This window comes from Eutrigla gurnardus (genome assembly GCF_963514095.1).
Source record: "Eutrigla gurnardus genome assembly, chromosome: 11".
Lineage (NCBI taxonomy): Eukaryota > Metazoa > Chordata > Actinopteri > Perciformes > Triglidae > Eutrigla > Eutrigla gurnardus.
The window spans coordinates 27,831,878-27,845,115 of NC_139925.1; the positions used below are offsets into that span (position 1 = coordinate 27,831,878).

Genomic DNA, 13,238 nt, shown 5'->3' on the forward strand with positions numbered 1-13,238 from the left:
GTCAAAATTCTCTCATGTATGTGGTGTTGAATGCAGCCCCTGGCAGCAGTGGCTCCTCCCCCTCCTCGCTGCTCTGCACCAAGACCACGCTGCTGGAGGACCAGCATGTATTACTGGGCCCGCTGTAAGGACGGAGGCACAGGAGAACCAGGACGAGGCATGGGACACTTTGAAAATGTCATGTCACGATTATCCTGCCAAAATAATTGTGATTCACAATATCCTGATAATCATGAAAATGGATATAATTTCTTAAAATGCAATTAATAACACCGGAATCACATATAGTGAAGTAAAATGTTTTTATCATCTTATTTACCATAACGGATATTGACCATGATCAACTTTGTGTGTGTTTTTTTATCGCCATCTGTGATACAATTTTGCTTCATCCGGGACAGACTGTCAGACCCTGCTGCTGTAAAATTAGATGTTTTCTAAAGGGACTGGAGCTCAGAAACCCTTACCGCTTCTATCCACAAGGACCACCAAATGTAAAACAAAGTTCCTCATAGTAGCTTTAATAATGCATAGGCCTGCAGGCCCCACATTAAATGGATTTTAAGATTTGGGTTGGGTTTTCAGGGGGAAACACTGACTGCTGAATACCAGGCCCGGTCAACCAAAACCACCCCCATCAACCTCACAAACCACGCCTACTTCAACCTGGCAGGACAGGTAAGGCCACAGGACCATCGTCCAATATGGACTGAATATATGATATGGATATATGATGAATGAAGATGTACTGATTTAGTTCTCATGTGGTTCTATCATGTAATGGATGGAGGGATGAACTGAAAGATCTCCAACGTGTGTGTGTGTGTGTGTGTGTGTGTGTGTGTGTGTGTGTGTGTGTGTGTGTGTGTGTGTGTGTGTGTGTGTGTGTGTGTGTGTGTGTGTGTGTGTGTGTGTGTGTGTGTGTGTGTGTGTGTGCGTGCGTGCGCGTTGCAGAGTGCAGCCGATATCTACGACCACCAGGTGTCCATCAGTGCTCAGTCCTACCTGCCTGTAGACGACACATCGATTCCTACAGGTAAAAGAATCATCATTTTAATGTGTGTGTATGTGATGACGGGCAATAATCAAGTAACAATTAGGGATGAATAGTGAAACCTGGTGCTACATGACAAAGACGAGTATTGTTCAGCTGCGTTCAACATTTTACAATATGAGTGGTATGATATTATTAACATTTTATCTAATAAGCTAACATTTTCACTCGGTTCATCTCACTTTGGCTTTATCTATTAACTCTTCAAAAATATAACAGCAATTAATTCCAGAACTCTTTAGTGTAAATTCCAATCAAAGAATTGAGAAATGGATTAACTTCCTGTTTTACAAAAAGAAAACACTGGAGAAATATCTGCATTATTCATGCCGATTGTTCCAAATGATGCATGAATATGGAGAAAAATGATGTTTGAACGCTCGAGAGTTTACTACATTTATAATTTCAAGATTATAGAAATATTTAATAAATATATATAACATTGACAATTATTTTCAGACAAATGGTGTCTAATCCAGTTGATTTTAAGATTGATTGTTTGAAAATGTAAAGCATTAAAGCCACCTGCAGAGTAGCTTCTAATACATGTTTTACTTTTTACATATTCCGTTTTTTTTCAAATGACGTGAAATAGAAGAGAATTGACGGCTGCTCAACATAAAGTGACAGCAGGGTAGACTACTGTAGACATGCCTCCTGCCTCTGATAGTAGAAATTAGGGATACAAATTATCGAGTAATTCATTAATCGATAGTTGTTTCATCTTATCGATCGATGATCGATTAATTGATAAGCGGCAATTCTTCGGAGAAGCTGAATTTCCCTCTCAATAGGTTCTATATACTGTATACGTAGCATAAAATGCTATCTTCCTTATGATATAAAGAAAAATGCAAATCATATTTAGAATATTTTCATTTTAATGCATCAATTTGGGGAATTTTGAGAACCAAAATATGACATATCGTTTCCTGACCAATTTCTTACAAACTGCAGGTTCTGATACAAATGTTGACATACTATGGGGTTGAGGAGTTTAAGCATTCAAGAAAAGATGAAAACAAAAATGACTAAAACACAGTGCTGAGCATTTATACTATTAGTTTATTATGACTTATTATTATTAATATAATTGGGTGACTATTCCTCAGCCTTCCTTGGTGTTTTGGTTTTGACTGAAGCCTCGTTCACATACGTCTCCACTCGCCCATCTCTGAGCGACAACTGTCAATGAATGTGAATGTGTTCTAGCGAAATGTGGGCGGGTACGGAGAGAAAATAACTTTAACTTTCTGCGACGCAAGTGAAGCGAGTACCAATCGGAATGTAGAATAGAGATGATTTTTTGCCAGCGAGTAGAATTCAGCGAGAAAGCGAGTGAAGGGCGAGTAGCGAGTTACGTATGTGAACGGGGCTATACGCGCCGTCAAACTCGCCAGCTGAGGGGGGGTCGGCGCGGGGGACGCCTTGCCATGGTGACGGGGGAAACAGAACGTTGATGAGCCAAACCGGCCGCGAGGATTTCCCCTTACAATAAGCGCTGCTGCCCTCCTGTTTAGGCCTATTATTAGAGCCGCTAGTTAAGTCCATTTGCCTTGATAAAATAATGTTGGGCGAACATCGAAACTATGGCGGCCTAAATTAGACGATGGCGTCCGAAATTAGACTATGGCGGTGCACCATAGTCTCGTCAATGTGTGGGAAACTACGGTGGCCCAGAGGTGTCAGGCGAAATACAAAAGCCGCAACACAAATACAAAAGCCGCAACACAAATACAAAAGCCGCAACACAAATACAAAAGCCGCAACACAAATACAAAAGCCGCAACACAAATACAAAAGTCGCAACACAAATACAAAAGCCGCAACACAAATACAAAAGCCGCAACACAAATACAAAAGCCACAACACAAATACAAAAGCCACAACACAAATACAAAAGCCGCAACACAAATACAAAAGCCACAACACAAATACAAAAGCCACAACACAAATACAAAAGCTACAACACAAATACAAAAGCCACAACACAAATACAAAAGCTACAACACAAATACAAAAGTTGCAACACAAATACAAAAGTCGCAACACAAATACAAAAGCCACAATGGAAGTGACCTCAAACACATCTCATACTACATTTTTTTTTTTTTTACTTTATTGACATCTCGTCCTCATCTTCTCTCACATAACTGAATCGATTTCAGTTCTAGCTCCCGTTTAATGGACATTACGTATCAAAATATAAAGCATAATTAGTATTACACTTAATTCAATATTTCAAAATATTTTTGTATTATTGTCAAATGTTTTCTACCGTTTTTATGCGCGCTCTCACGCTTTCGCTTTCTTCCACCCGAGTAGCTGCTTTCCCTCGCCATATATCGCGACTATTAAGCAGCTTTTATCGATCATTAATTTTCATAGATTGTATTATTCCTCTGACCACGGAACACCAGCACCTTCACCGCGGAGACGATGGAGGCAATCGGCCGTCGGAGGAGGTACATTATTCATATACATGGCATTTGGATTTCCCTCTGAAGTAAGTAATATCACTTATCTGGTGTAAATAAGTTATTTGATTATCAATAGACAAGAATATGCATGCATAAACAAAATCAACAGACATGTTGGTTAATATAAGCCGTTTTCATATCATGTATGAGTTTGGTGGGATATTATATTATTATAATATTCACTATTAGTGAACAATTTATTAGACAAATAATCCATGTTATATATACGGGTTGCAATATGTGTATGATAAGAAATAAGTACTGTTCATCAACAAATTAACAGGAAAACATTCAGAATAAATGTAATATCTTGTGTTTTCTGTTACAGGTTGGTGCCAGAGGGCCGGACTGCAGGTCAATACTCATGTTCCACCGCTGGGGGAGGGGATTTAAGGAAGGACCTCCGTCTTTCAAGGCGTTCCAAAGAGAACCTCGTCTACTGCTTACTAACAGAACATACCTTATATATAGTTTACATTCTTTCTCCGGTGGCTGAGGAAGTTTAAGGTCTCCCCCTCCATCCTGAGGACCTTCTACTGCCATTGAGAGCATCCTCACAGGTTGTACCTCAGCCTGCTATGGAAGCTGCACTGCACGGGACCGAGCTGCATTGCAGAGGGTATCAAGGCATCCCTCACCACGCTGGAGGAAATGTACAGCAAGAGGGTGAGGCTGAGAGCCAGGAAAATCTCTTCTTTACCCTGCTGCAGTCGGGCAGACGTCAACGCTGCATAAAGGCCAGGACAGACACTGAGGAAGAGCTTTTTCCTGCAGGCATCAGACTTCTCAACCATGATGGACTTTAATTGCAACTTTATGCACTTAAAAAAAACACACACACACAAAAAAAAAACCACCTGCACTTTTAAGTCATTTTTTATACTATACTTTTTTTATCAACTATTTCTCTAGCATCACCTTAGGTAGATGCCTGTTTTTTTTTTAAAATACATTACTATTTATAAAAGTCTTAGTTTTTTTTTTTTTTTTGCAGTGACAGACAGATTGCTTTACCCCTTTTAATTTCACTGTATGTAAAGAATGCGTTTTTTTTACAAAACATGTGATCAATAAAACTTGAAGAAAAAAAAAACAGATGGGTGCATGTCGATATTTGATGGGGGTGACTGCAACAAAGCCAACAAGCCACTTCAGCAGTCCTGGTACATCCTCAGAGTCTCCAGCAGTCCTGGGACATCCTCAGATTCTCCAGCAGTCCTGGGACATCCTCAGAGTCTCCAGCAGTCCTGGGACATCCTCAGAGTCTCCAGCAGTCCTGGGACATCCTCAGAGGCTCGCAGCTGCAGTGTCTGCTCCAAATGTCCAGATCCCTGTGTTTCAGGAACATGATTATTGTTGGGGTTTTATTTTTGTTTATCAGTAGTGCAGTTTATAAGTAATACCACACGGTAGAAGTTCTTACAGACAAATGTTTCCTGTTAAATGTTTTAGGGATATATCTGATGATCTGTACAAATCTAAATAATAAATATCTGAATATATATATATGATTGTTGACTCATGTTTTAGGCCTGCAGGTCTATTTCCCTCCTGCTCTGGAGGAGAGACCCTGCTGCAGTGGTTGGCATCATGGCTGAGGAGATGGGGTGTAGTGGGGTAATAGCAGGTCTTTGCTCCATCACCTCATCCATGACAACAAACACTTCCAGTGTGCAGCAGTGACCTCTCCTCCCTCAGTGCTGACATCTTCAGTCCCTATAAACAACATATACATACATACAAACACTTCTCATAATCATGATTCAGCTATTCACCACTAGTCATATATTGTAATATGTACTGTTATACTGTTCCACATGGGACCAACTTAATGGACTCTGATGTTTGAACACATTGTAGATATTACCCAGCACTGACTTTGCCTGGTTATTTATAAGAAAGACAACTTCATCTGGTTTCTTTTATGCTTCACATCAAGCATGTAGAGTTCAATACTTTAAACTGCTTCCAACTCACCTTGTATTTCTGCTTGAGGGTCTCCCACTTCCTTAGCTCATCCGGCTCCACCTTCCCTCCATCTAATGTTCTCCAATAAACATCCTATATGAAGAACAGTACATAGAAAAGTGTTACAGTTCATTGATGATTTCTTGCTGTTCAACAGAACGTTTCATTTAGACATCTCAGGAGAGCAGCACATCTCCCATCTATATACGCTGGTGTTCAACCTTATATCATTGAGTAGCTAAATATGCAACAGTAGTAGTAAGCCCTGCATATGAGAATTATAACATTTAATACCACATTTTCTTAAATGAAGCCTCTCAGAGCAGCATTCCGCCTGCCGGTGAACTTCTCCTTATCGTTCCCTCCACCGGATGAGGCGCTCGGTGTGTGCATCCCTCCCTTTAACGAATAACGATGCGCCGTGTTAATTACCACCGTTAGTTAATATATCACCACGTTTTAACATAAGCACTATCTTTTTAGTTAACGTCGGTAAAAACGGCACATTTGCTGCTTCGCTTAAGCTCACTAACCTCTATGGTAAATTAGCGTCAGTGGGCTAGCCGGCTAGCAGGACCTTCGATTCGTTAACGTACAATTCCAACAACAATAAAGTAACGTTCATTATCAATATGATTTAAAAGTCAGCTGGAAACATAAAATCATGTTACAGTATACTTACATGTGTACGCGGTTTGTTGCTGACTGTCGCCAGAATCACCGCAGTCGTCCGCCATTATCCAGAACTTTTCAGAAGTCAGACGAGCCGCAATGCATTTTGGGAAGTTGAGTTTATCCGTGTTTTAGGTCACTTCCGTTTTGGCTTTTGTATTTGTGCTGTTGCTTTTGTATTTGTGCTGTAGCTTTTGTATTTGTGTTGCGGCTTTTGTATTTGTGTTGTGGCTTTTGTATTTGTGTTGCGGCTTTTGTATTTGTGCTGTAGCTTTTGTATTTGTGTTGTGGCTTTTGTATTTGTGTTGCGGCTTTTGTATTTGTGTTGTGGCTTTTGTATTTGTGTTGTGGCTTTTGTATTTGTGTTGTGGCTTTTGTATTTGTGCTGTAGCTTTTGTATTTGTGTTGTGGCTTTTGTATTTGTGTTGCGGCTTTTGTATTTGTGTTGCGGCTTTTGTATTTGTGTTGTGGCTTTTGTATTTGTGTTGTAGCTTTTGTATTTGTGTTGTGGCTTTTGTATTTGTGTTGTAGCTTTTGTATTTGTGTTGTGGCTTTTGTATTTGTGTTGTAGCTTTTGTATTTGGCCTGACACCTCTGGGCCACCGTAGGAAACACTCGTTTGTCTTGTTGTTGTCGTCAGAGCCCTGCTTCGCTTGTGTTTCGCGCATGTGCGTCAAGTACGTCTGGCGTCAAGCGTGCCCTCACGTGGACTGGCGGGGAATTACGGGTTCAAAACGCAATGAATTGCAATTAATTTATTTTAATCAAGTAATTTCTTATCGACAATTAATCGATAATCGATTAATTGTTTGCATCCCTAGTAGGAATCCAAAGCTCAGGTCTCTTTGCAACTGACAGTTGAAGACTTTTCTATCTTTGATGATAAGACGCTGACTTATTTATTAAGATACCTCATTGTTTCTTTGACATCCATACCACTTATTGAGGTCTTATCCGAATGATGCATTGTTAAATGTCACACTTGATTCATTGTAAGGCCTGAGAGAAATTCCTTAAAGGCTCCAAAACGACACTTGATCTCCATTCTTAAACAAGTGCTAACTGACTGACTTTTATACCTTCAACATCAGTGTAATAAACAGCTTATAGTTTAATACACTTGATAGCAATTAAGAATAAAAATGGGGATATCGGGCTTAATGCCCCATTTAACGCTGCTATTTACATTTTTATGGAATATCAAACTCCTTTCTGAAAATTTCCCCAAAGCCAAAATGAAGTAACGCTTCACTAATGACTGATTGTTCTCCAGTGTCATCAAGTCTTTGTTAAAAATACAAAGCACAATAATTACAGGCTTTGTTGGCATCGATTTAGTGTACTCGTTAGAGCTGTCAATTTTCCTCTATATATTCAAATTTCATTCCATATTTTTTTCAATACTCAAATTATATTTGAATATTTAATGCTCAAATGCAGCAATAAATACCAATAAATATGTTTAATTACCAACAGCTGACAGCGTTCTACATCAGTAATAATTAAGAAAGTAAAACAACTACATTGTCGTTCTCCTGAGGATACCGTGTCCCCGTTGCCATCGCTACGCCCTCCTCGTCTCAGCGTCAGCTCTACTTTCACGTTCTCACGTACATCCTGCTGTCGGTCTCTGCTAAATGTTAGGTCTCTTAATAACAAATCATTTTTAGTCAAGGATTTTATTACCACTTCTAAACTTGATTTTATGTTTTCAACTGAAACATGGCTAGAACAAAATAACAGTGCAAGCATTCTGATCGAGTTGTTAATGAATTAATTAACCTTTCAATTAGCACCTGTTTCGGTAATGATATACGTGTTTCGGAAATGAGGTTGATGATTTTGGTAATGAGAACCTTTGAGATTGGTTTCGTTTTTCCTGTACTAAGAAGATAATCTAACAATTCATTGACAATAACTAAATAAAATGTGACATGAGTTAGGCTCAGTTCATACCATTGTGGTTAATAACAAAATTCAATACAAAAATACAATTATTTAGGTGAAATAATAGAATACAAACAATTCAACAACAGCAATCAACACCACCCTTGTATTTCACTTGCAATGAACTGAACAGAATCCCACACATACACACGCAATTTTATATACGTTTCTTTGTGTGTTTAGCCCAGATCTCAGCCGCAACACTGAAGTGACGTGCAGAGGATGTGGCTCTGGGATGATACATTTGATGTCATCCAAGAAGTACCACACTTTCTCCCCATCGAATCTTATAGATGGAATGTAGAACCTGTTCTCTCCAGCACAATTCATTGTATCCACCTCGTACTGATCACCCACAATCTGCAGAGAAAATAGGTAAAACAAAGGTACAGAATAGGACTTGGGATTTATCATTAAAATGTGGTGTCCATACTTCTACATACCTGTGTGATGGTCCCAGGGCAAAGTTCAGCATCATACTCTACAAGGACCCACTTTCCCACTTCTAAAACAGGTTCTTGCTCTGAATTCGCGTTCTCTGACATCACATTCTCTCCCTCTTTAAAGTTGAACTATTTTGGGAGAAAGCATCCACATGCAAAGCCACAACAGCAGGACACTTCTCTGGTCTGGATAACTCCTGGTTTTGTTGATGTCAGCTATTAATAAGCATAAAATAATATTTTGGAGTGAGATTCAATTCAGACATTTAACTCAGTCACACATCAATTATTTGACTCTATGAAATTTATTAAATGTAGATGTTATAAGTAGCATATGAATCAACATTGATTAAGTTTAGCAAACTGACAGCATTTAAATTTGTTAAAGCTTATGTCACATTGATCTACCTGAGGAATCTTCAAAGTGCCAGGCACTGTTTTTAGCGATGGAGGAATCAATTCAAGGCTTGAGCTGATTTCATCCGCTGTCACCATTTAAAGCTTCACTGATGAATGCGCTGCCAGTTGTTCATATAACATGTTAGCATCTGGAATGTTGGTACCATAAGCCACAATCCTGTCTGCCAGGTTCTTGAGGGCACCCCCTACCCCATCAGGGGCTCCCTTGCCATGTGACGCTTCTGTGAAGTTCCAAGTCACATATTGAAACCCCCTCATGAAAGAAGCCCCCCCACTGTTGAAGCCAGATAAAACGCTGTTTTGTTGCGGTACTGGGAGGTTGGTACATCTGAAATAAAATGAATATGCCTGACTGCTGGATGCTCCTCTCGGATAGACTTCAGCCTCTGGCCCCTGTTCTAATTTTGGAGACTTTAGTAACTACAAGTAACCCTTTATTCTGAGAGCGTAGTGCTCTAGGAGGACAGTAGGGTTTAATGAGCTCTTTAAGATATGATGGTGCCTGTCCATTAAGAGCCTTGTAAGTGTTGTAGCTCAAAACGTGTTAAAATACAATAAAAATGAACTTTTAAGTGTAAATGACACACTGTCCAAGCAAGACCATGACATTATCTATAATACAGTGTTGTTGTTTTTTTTTTTACTAAATTATGACTTTTATTTCAAAAACATCATGGCCATAGTATATCATTGATTTCGTGAAAATGACCCGCCTAGTTATTACTGGTGACTTTAATTTTCATATTGACGATTTGAATGACAAGGGTGCAAAAGAACTTTTTACTATTCTAGACACCTTGACCTTTCTCAACATGTGAAAGAGGCTACTCATTGTAAGGGACACCCTGGACCTGATTATCACAAAAGGTCTCAATTTTTCTGATGTTTTTGTGACTGATCCTTCATTGATTGATCATTTCTGTGTTTTCTTTAATAATTTCTTCAATTCCTGACTAGGGTTGCACAATTCCGGGAATTTTCAAAAGTGGAAACTTTCCATAGGAATTTATGGGAATAAACTGGGAATTTTTCAAATTGATGGTTGGCTCTTCAAAGGGGACAAACCTTAATAAGCATAATCTTGACTAAAACAAACAGATGCCATTCAAATACACTTGAATATCCATGCCATTCCTCAACCACATGCACAGAGCACACTGCTTAGTGCATGGCTATTGAGACCACACCCCCTACTGGCACTGTGCATGCCTCCATCACATGTACAGAAGATCACTAGAAGACTGGACCACACTTTTAAGCCTGAAGCACAAAGACTATTGAAGGCACACATTTGAGCTTCTGGACTAAACAAAGTGAAGTAAGTTTTGATGCTATTATGGGGAAATATATTTATTACACACACACACACACACACACCTGGCTTCAACTGGCTGCCACAACAACTTCCAGTCAGGATTTCGTAGGATTCCTTTTCATAGCACCGAGACGGCCCTTATTAAAGTTGTAAATGACATCCGTCTTAACACAGACTCTGGCAAAACTTCAATATTAATGCTATTAGACCTCAGTGCTGCATTTGACACTGTCGACCACTCAATACTTTTGGACAGGTTGGAAAACTGGGTGGCGCTCTCAGGCACAGTCTTAAGCTGGTTCAAGTCATATCTACAAGATAGGAACTATTTTGTTTCCATTGACGACTTTGTATCAGAACCTACCAATGTAATGTGTGGGGTCCCCCATGGTTCAATCTTGGGGCCGACTTTATTCAACATCTACATGCTCCCACTAGGACAAATCATGCAAAATAATAACATTGACCACCATTGCTATGCCGATGACACCCAAATCTATGTAGGGCTATCACCAAACGACTACCGCCCCATAGATCTTCTGTGCCAGTGCATTGAGCAAGTCAAAGACTGGATGTGCCTAAACTTCCTACAACTAAATGAGGACAAAACTGTGAATTGTTTTTGGTGCTAAAAAAGAAAGGTTTAAAGTAATTCAACACCTTCACTCTCTGTCCCTGAAAACCTCAAATAAAGCCAGAAATCTTGGAGTTATTATGGATTCTGATTTACATTTCGACAGTCACATCCAGTGGCGGCGCCAGGGGGTGTAGCTCCCCCTATAATAGCCATAGCACCCGCCCAGCACCCCCAAGAAATGTCTGTCATTTTTTTCTATTTATATTTTAATGTCATGCACGGACGTAATTTGGGGGGGGGGGACACAGGTGACATGTCCCCTGCACTTTTTCAAATGGCCGTTTTGGTCCAGTGCACTTTTTACGGTCCAAAAACAATGTTACGCTGTAGTAAACGGAGACGTGTCGAGCGCTAGGACCAAGCGGAAAACGGTCACTCAAGCTGAAGTCTGTTTCCCTTAGTTTAGACCGCCCACAAGCTCCTCGATTGGCTCTGCCGTTTCTTGTGTGATTGGCCGTCCCCGCTGTCACTCCTTCTTGCTTGCACACCGGTCTGCTAGTCTGCGGTCAGGAGTCCTACAGGAGTCTGCTACTGGAAGTTAGTTCACGTCAGCTAGAAGGATTGTAATATCAGAGGTTTCATTTACATTTACGTTTGAATCATTGTCCATGTGCGCGCGTGCGTGTGTATGTGTGTTTGGTAATTAGACGCAGCCAGGATGTCTAAAAAAAGAAAAGTGGACATAAGAGACTTCTTTAGAAGTGTAAGTTACTCAAAGAAATGCGTTACACCCATCCTGCAACACCTTCACTGGCTCCCAATAAAGCAGTATATCCACTTCACGATCCTCCTCATTTACAAAGCTCTCAATAATCTGATCAATAAAATGTATTAGTATTATTATTGTTGTTATTATTACTATTGGATTAGAATTGGGTGATAATGTTTTGCTACATGATTTACAACCAGTCAAACCACAAAAGGGAACAGTAAACTTAAAAGTAGCAATAGAAAACTAGAAGAACTACTAGAAAACACAGTGACCTGAAAGAGTTAGAGTTTTATTAAAAATACTTGTGTCCCCCCCACCTCTGAAATCAAAATTTTGTCCTTGATGTCATGTATGTTGTATCTATAGCCCTTGTGTTGAATACTTTTACATATTGTGGCACCCTCAGGTGTGGGGAGGGATGCCACGTGACCAATCTCAATAAACAAATCACTGTCCACACTACAATCAGCTTTTGGCAAGTTTATTAAGGTGATATGGCTGGAGCTGTGCAGCGTGGAGGCCGCCGTGAGGTCCTTGTGGCCGTCGGTGTGGTGGTTGCGCACCGGCGGCGCCGTCGGGAGGGGCGCGAAGATCCGGGGGCGGGGGCAGATGAGGCGGCGTCTTTGGGCGAGTGCGGGGTTCGGTGTCCGGGCTCGGGTAGTCCTACGGTCCAGGGTTCGGCAGGGGGAATGGCGGTCAGGCAGGCGTGGGTCGGTACACAGGGGGGTTCTCAGGCGATCCGGGGGTCGGGCAGCAAGCAGGGTTCTCCGTCCTAAGGGGGTCATACACATCGCTTTGTTTCCACTCTCTCTAATTCTCCGCATTCACCTCTCCAATGTTTCGCCGTAGCTACTCCGGCGTTTCTGGGCATCTCTTCCTCCTTTTATCTCCACCCCTCTCGTTATGCCAACTCTCCCCAGCTGTGCCTTCGCCGCACAGGTGAGACCGCTTCCCTCATCGGAACTCCGTATCTGGTCCTCTGTGGAGGGAGAGCATTCAAAGTGCCCCGCTGCTCTCGCATGCCAGGGCGCGATGTAAACACCATCGATCACCTGCCCACATTGCCTTTTCCCCATCCTTACCCGGCGGGCGCCACAATATGTGCTCATAGTCGCGGAACGAGTATAGTTAATGCGGGCGTGTACGCGTGTGTAGCTATATATACCAAGGGTGGTCCGATGCGACTGCCATAATGAAATGCCCCGAAATTCAAAGCACCTTCTCTTAAGTGTTGAGCATCCCCATAGCACCTGCAACAGAAAATCTCTGGAGCCGCCACTGGTCACATCAAATCAGTTACAAAATCTATCACCTCAAAAATGTAGCAAGACTTAGAGGGCTCATGTCAGCTCAAGACTTAGAAAAACTTGTACATGCCTTTATTACTAGTAGGCTAGACTACTGTAATGGTCTCCTTGCAGGTCTTCCGGAAAAAAAAAACTGTCAGGCAGCTACAGCTTGTTCAGAACGCTGCTGCTAGAGTTCCAACAAAGACCAAAAAATTTGAGCACATTACACCGATTCTTAAATCCTTACATTGGCTCCCTGTATGTCAGAGGATTGATTTCAAAATCCTCCTGCTCACATATA

The 13,238-nt window shown here is 41.0% G+C and overlaps 1 protein-coding gene across 1 annotated transcript in view; it reads left to right on the plus strand.

The window, feature by feature from the left end:
• galm (galactose mutarotase) overlaps positions 1 to 13,238 on the plus strand; it is a 44,802-nt gene that overhangs the window by 29,804 nt on the left and 1,760 nt on the right. The window contains exons 6-7 of the mRNA XM_084021675.1: positions 586 to 678; positions 955 to 1,036. Coding sequence (XP_083877801.1) covers positions 586 to 678; positions 955 to 1,036 — 175 coding nt within the window. The remainder of the gene's footprint in view (positions 1 to 585; positions 679 to 954; positions 1,037 to 13,238) is intronic.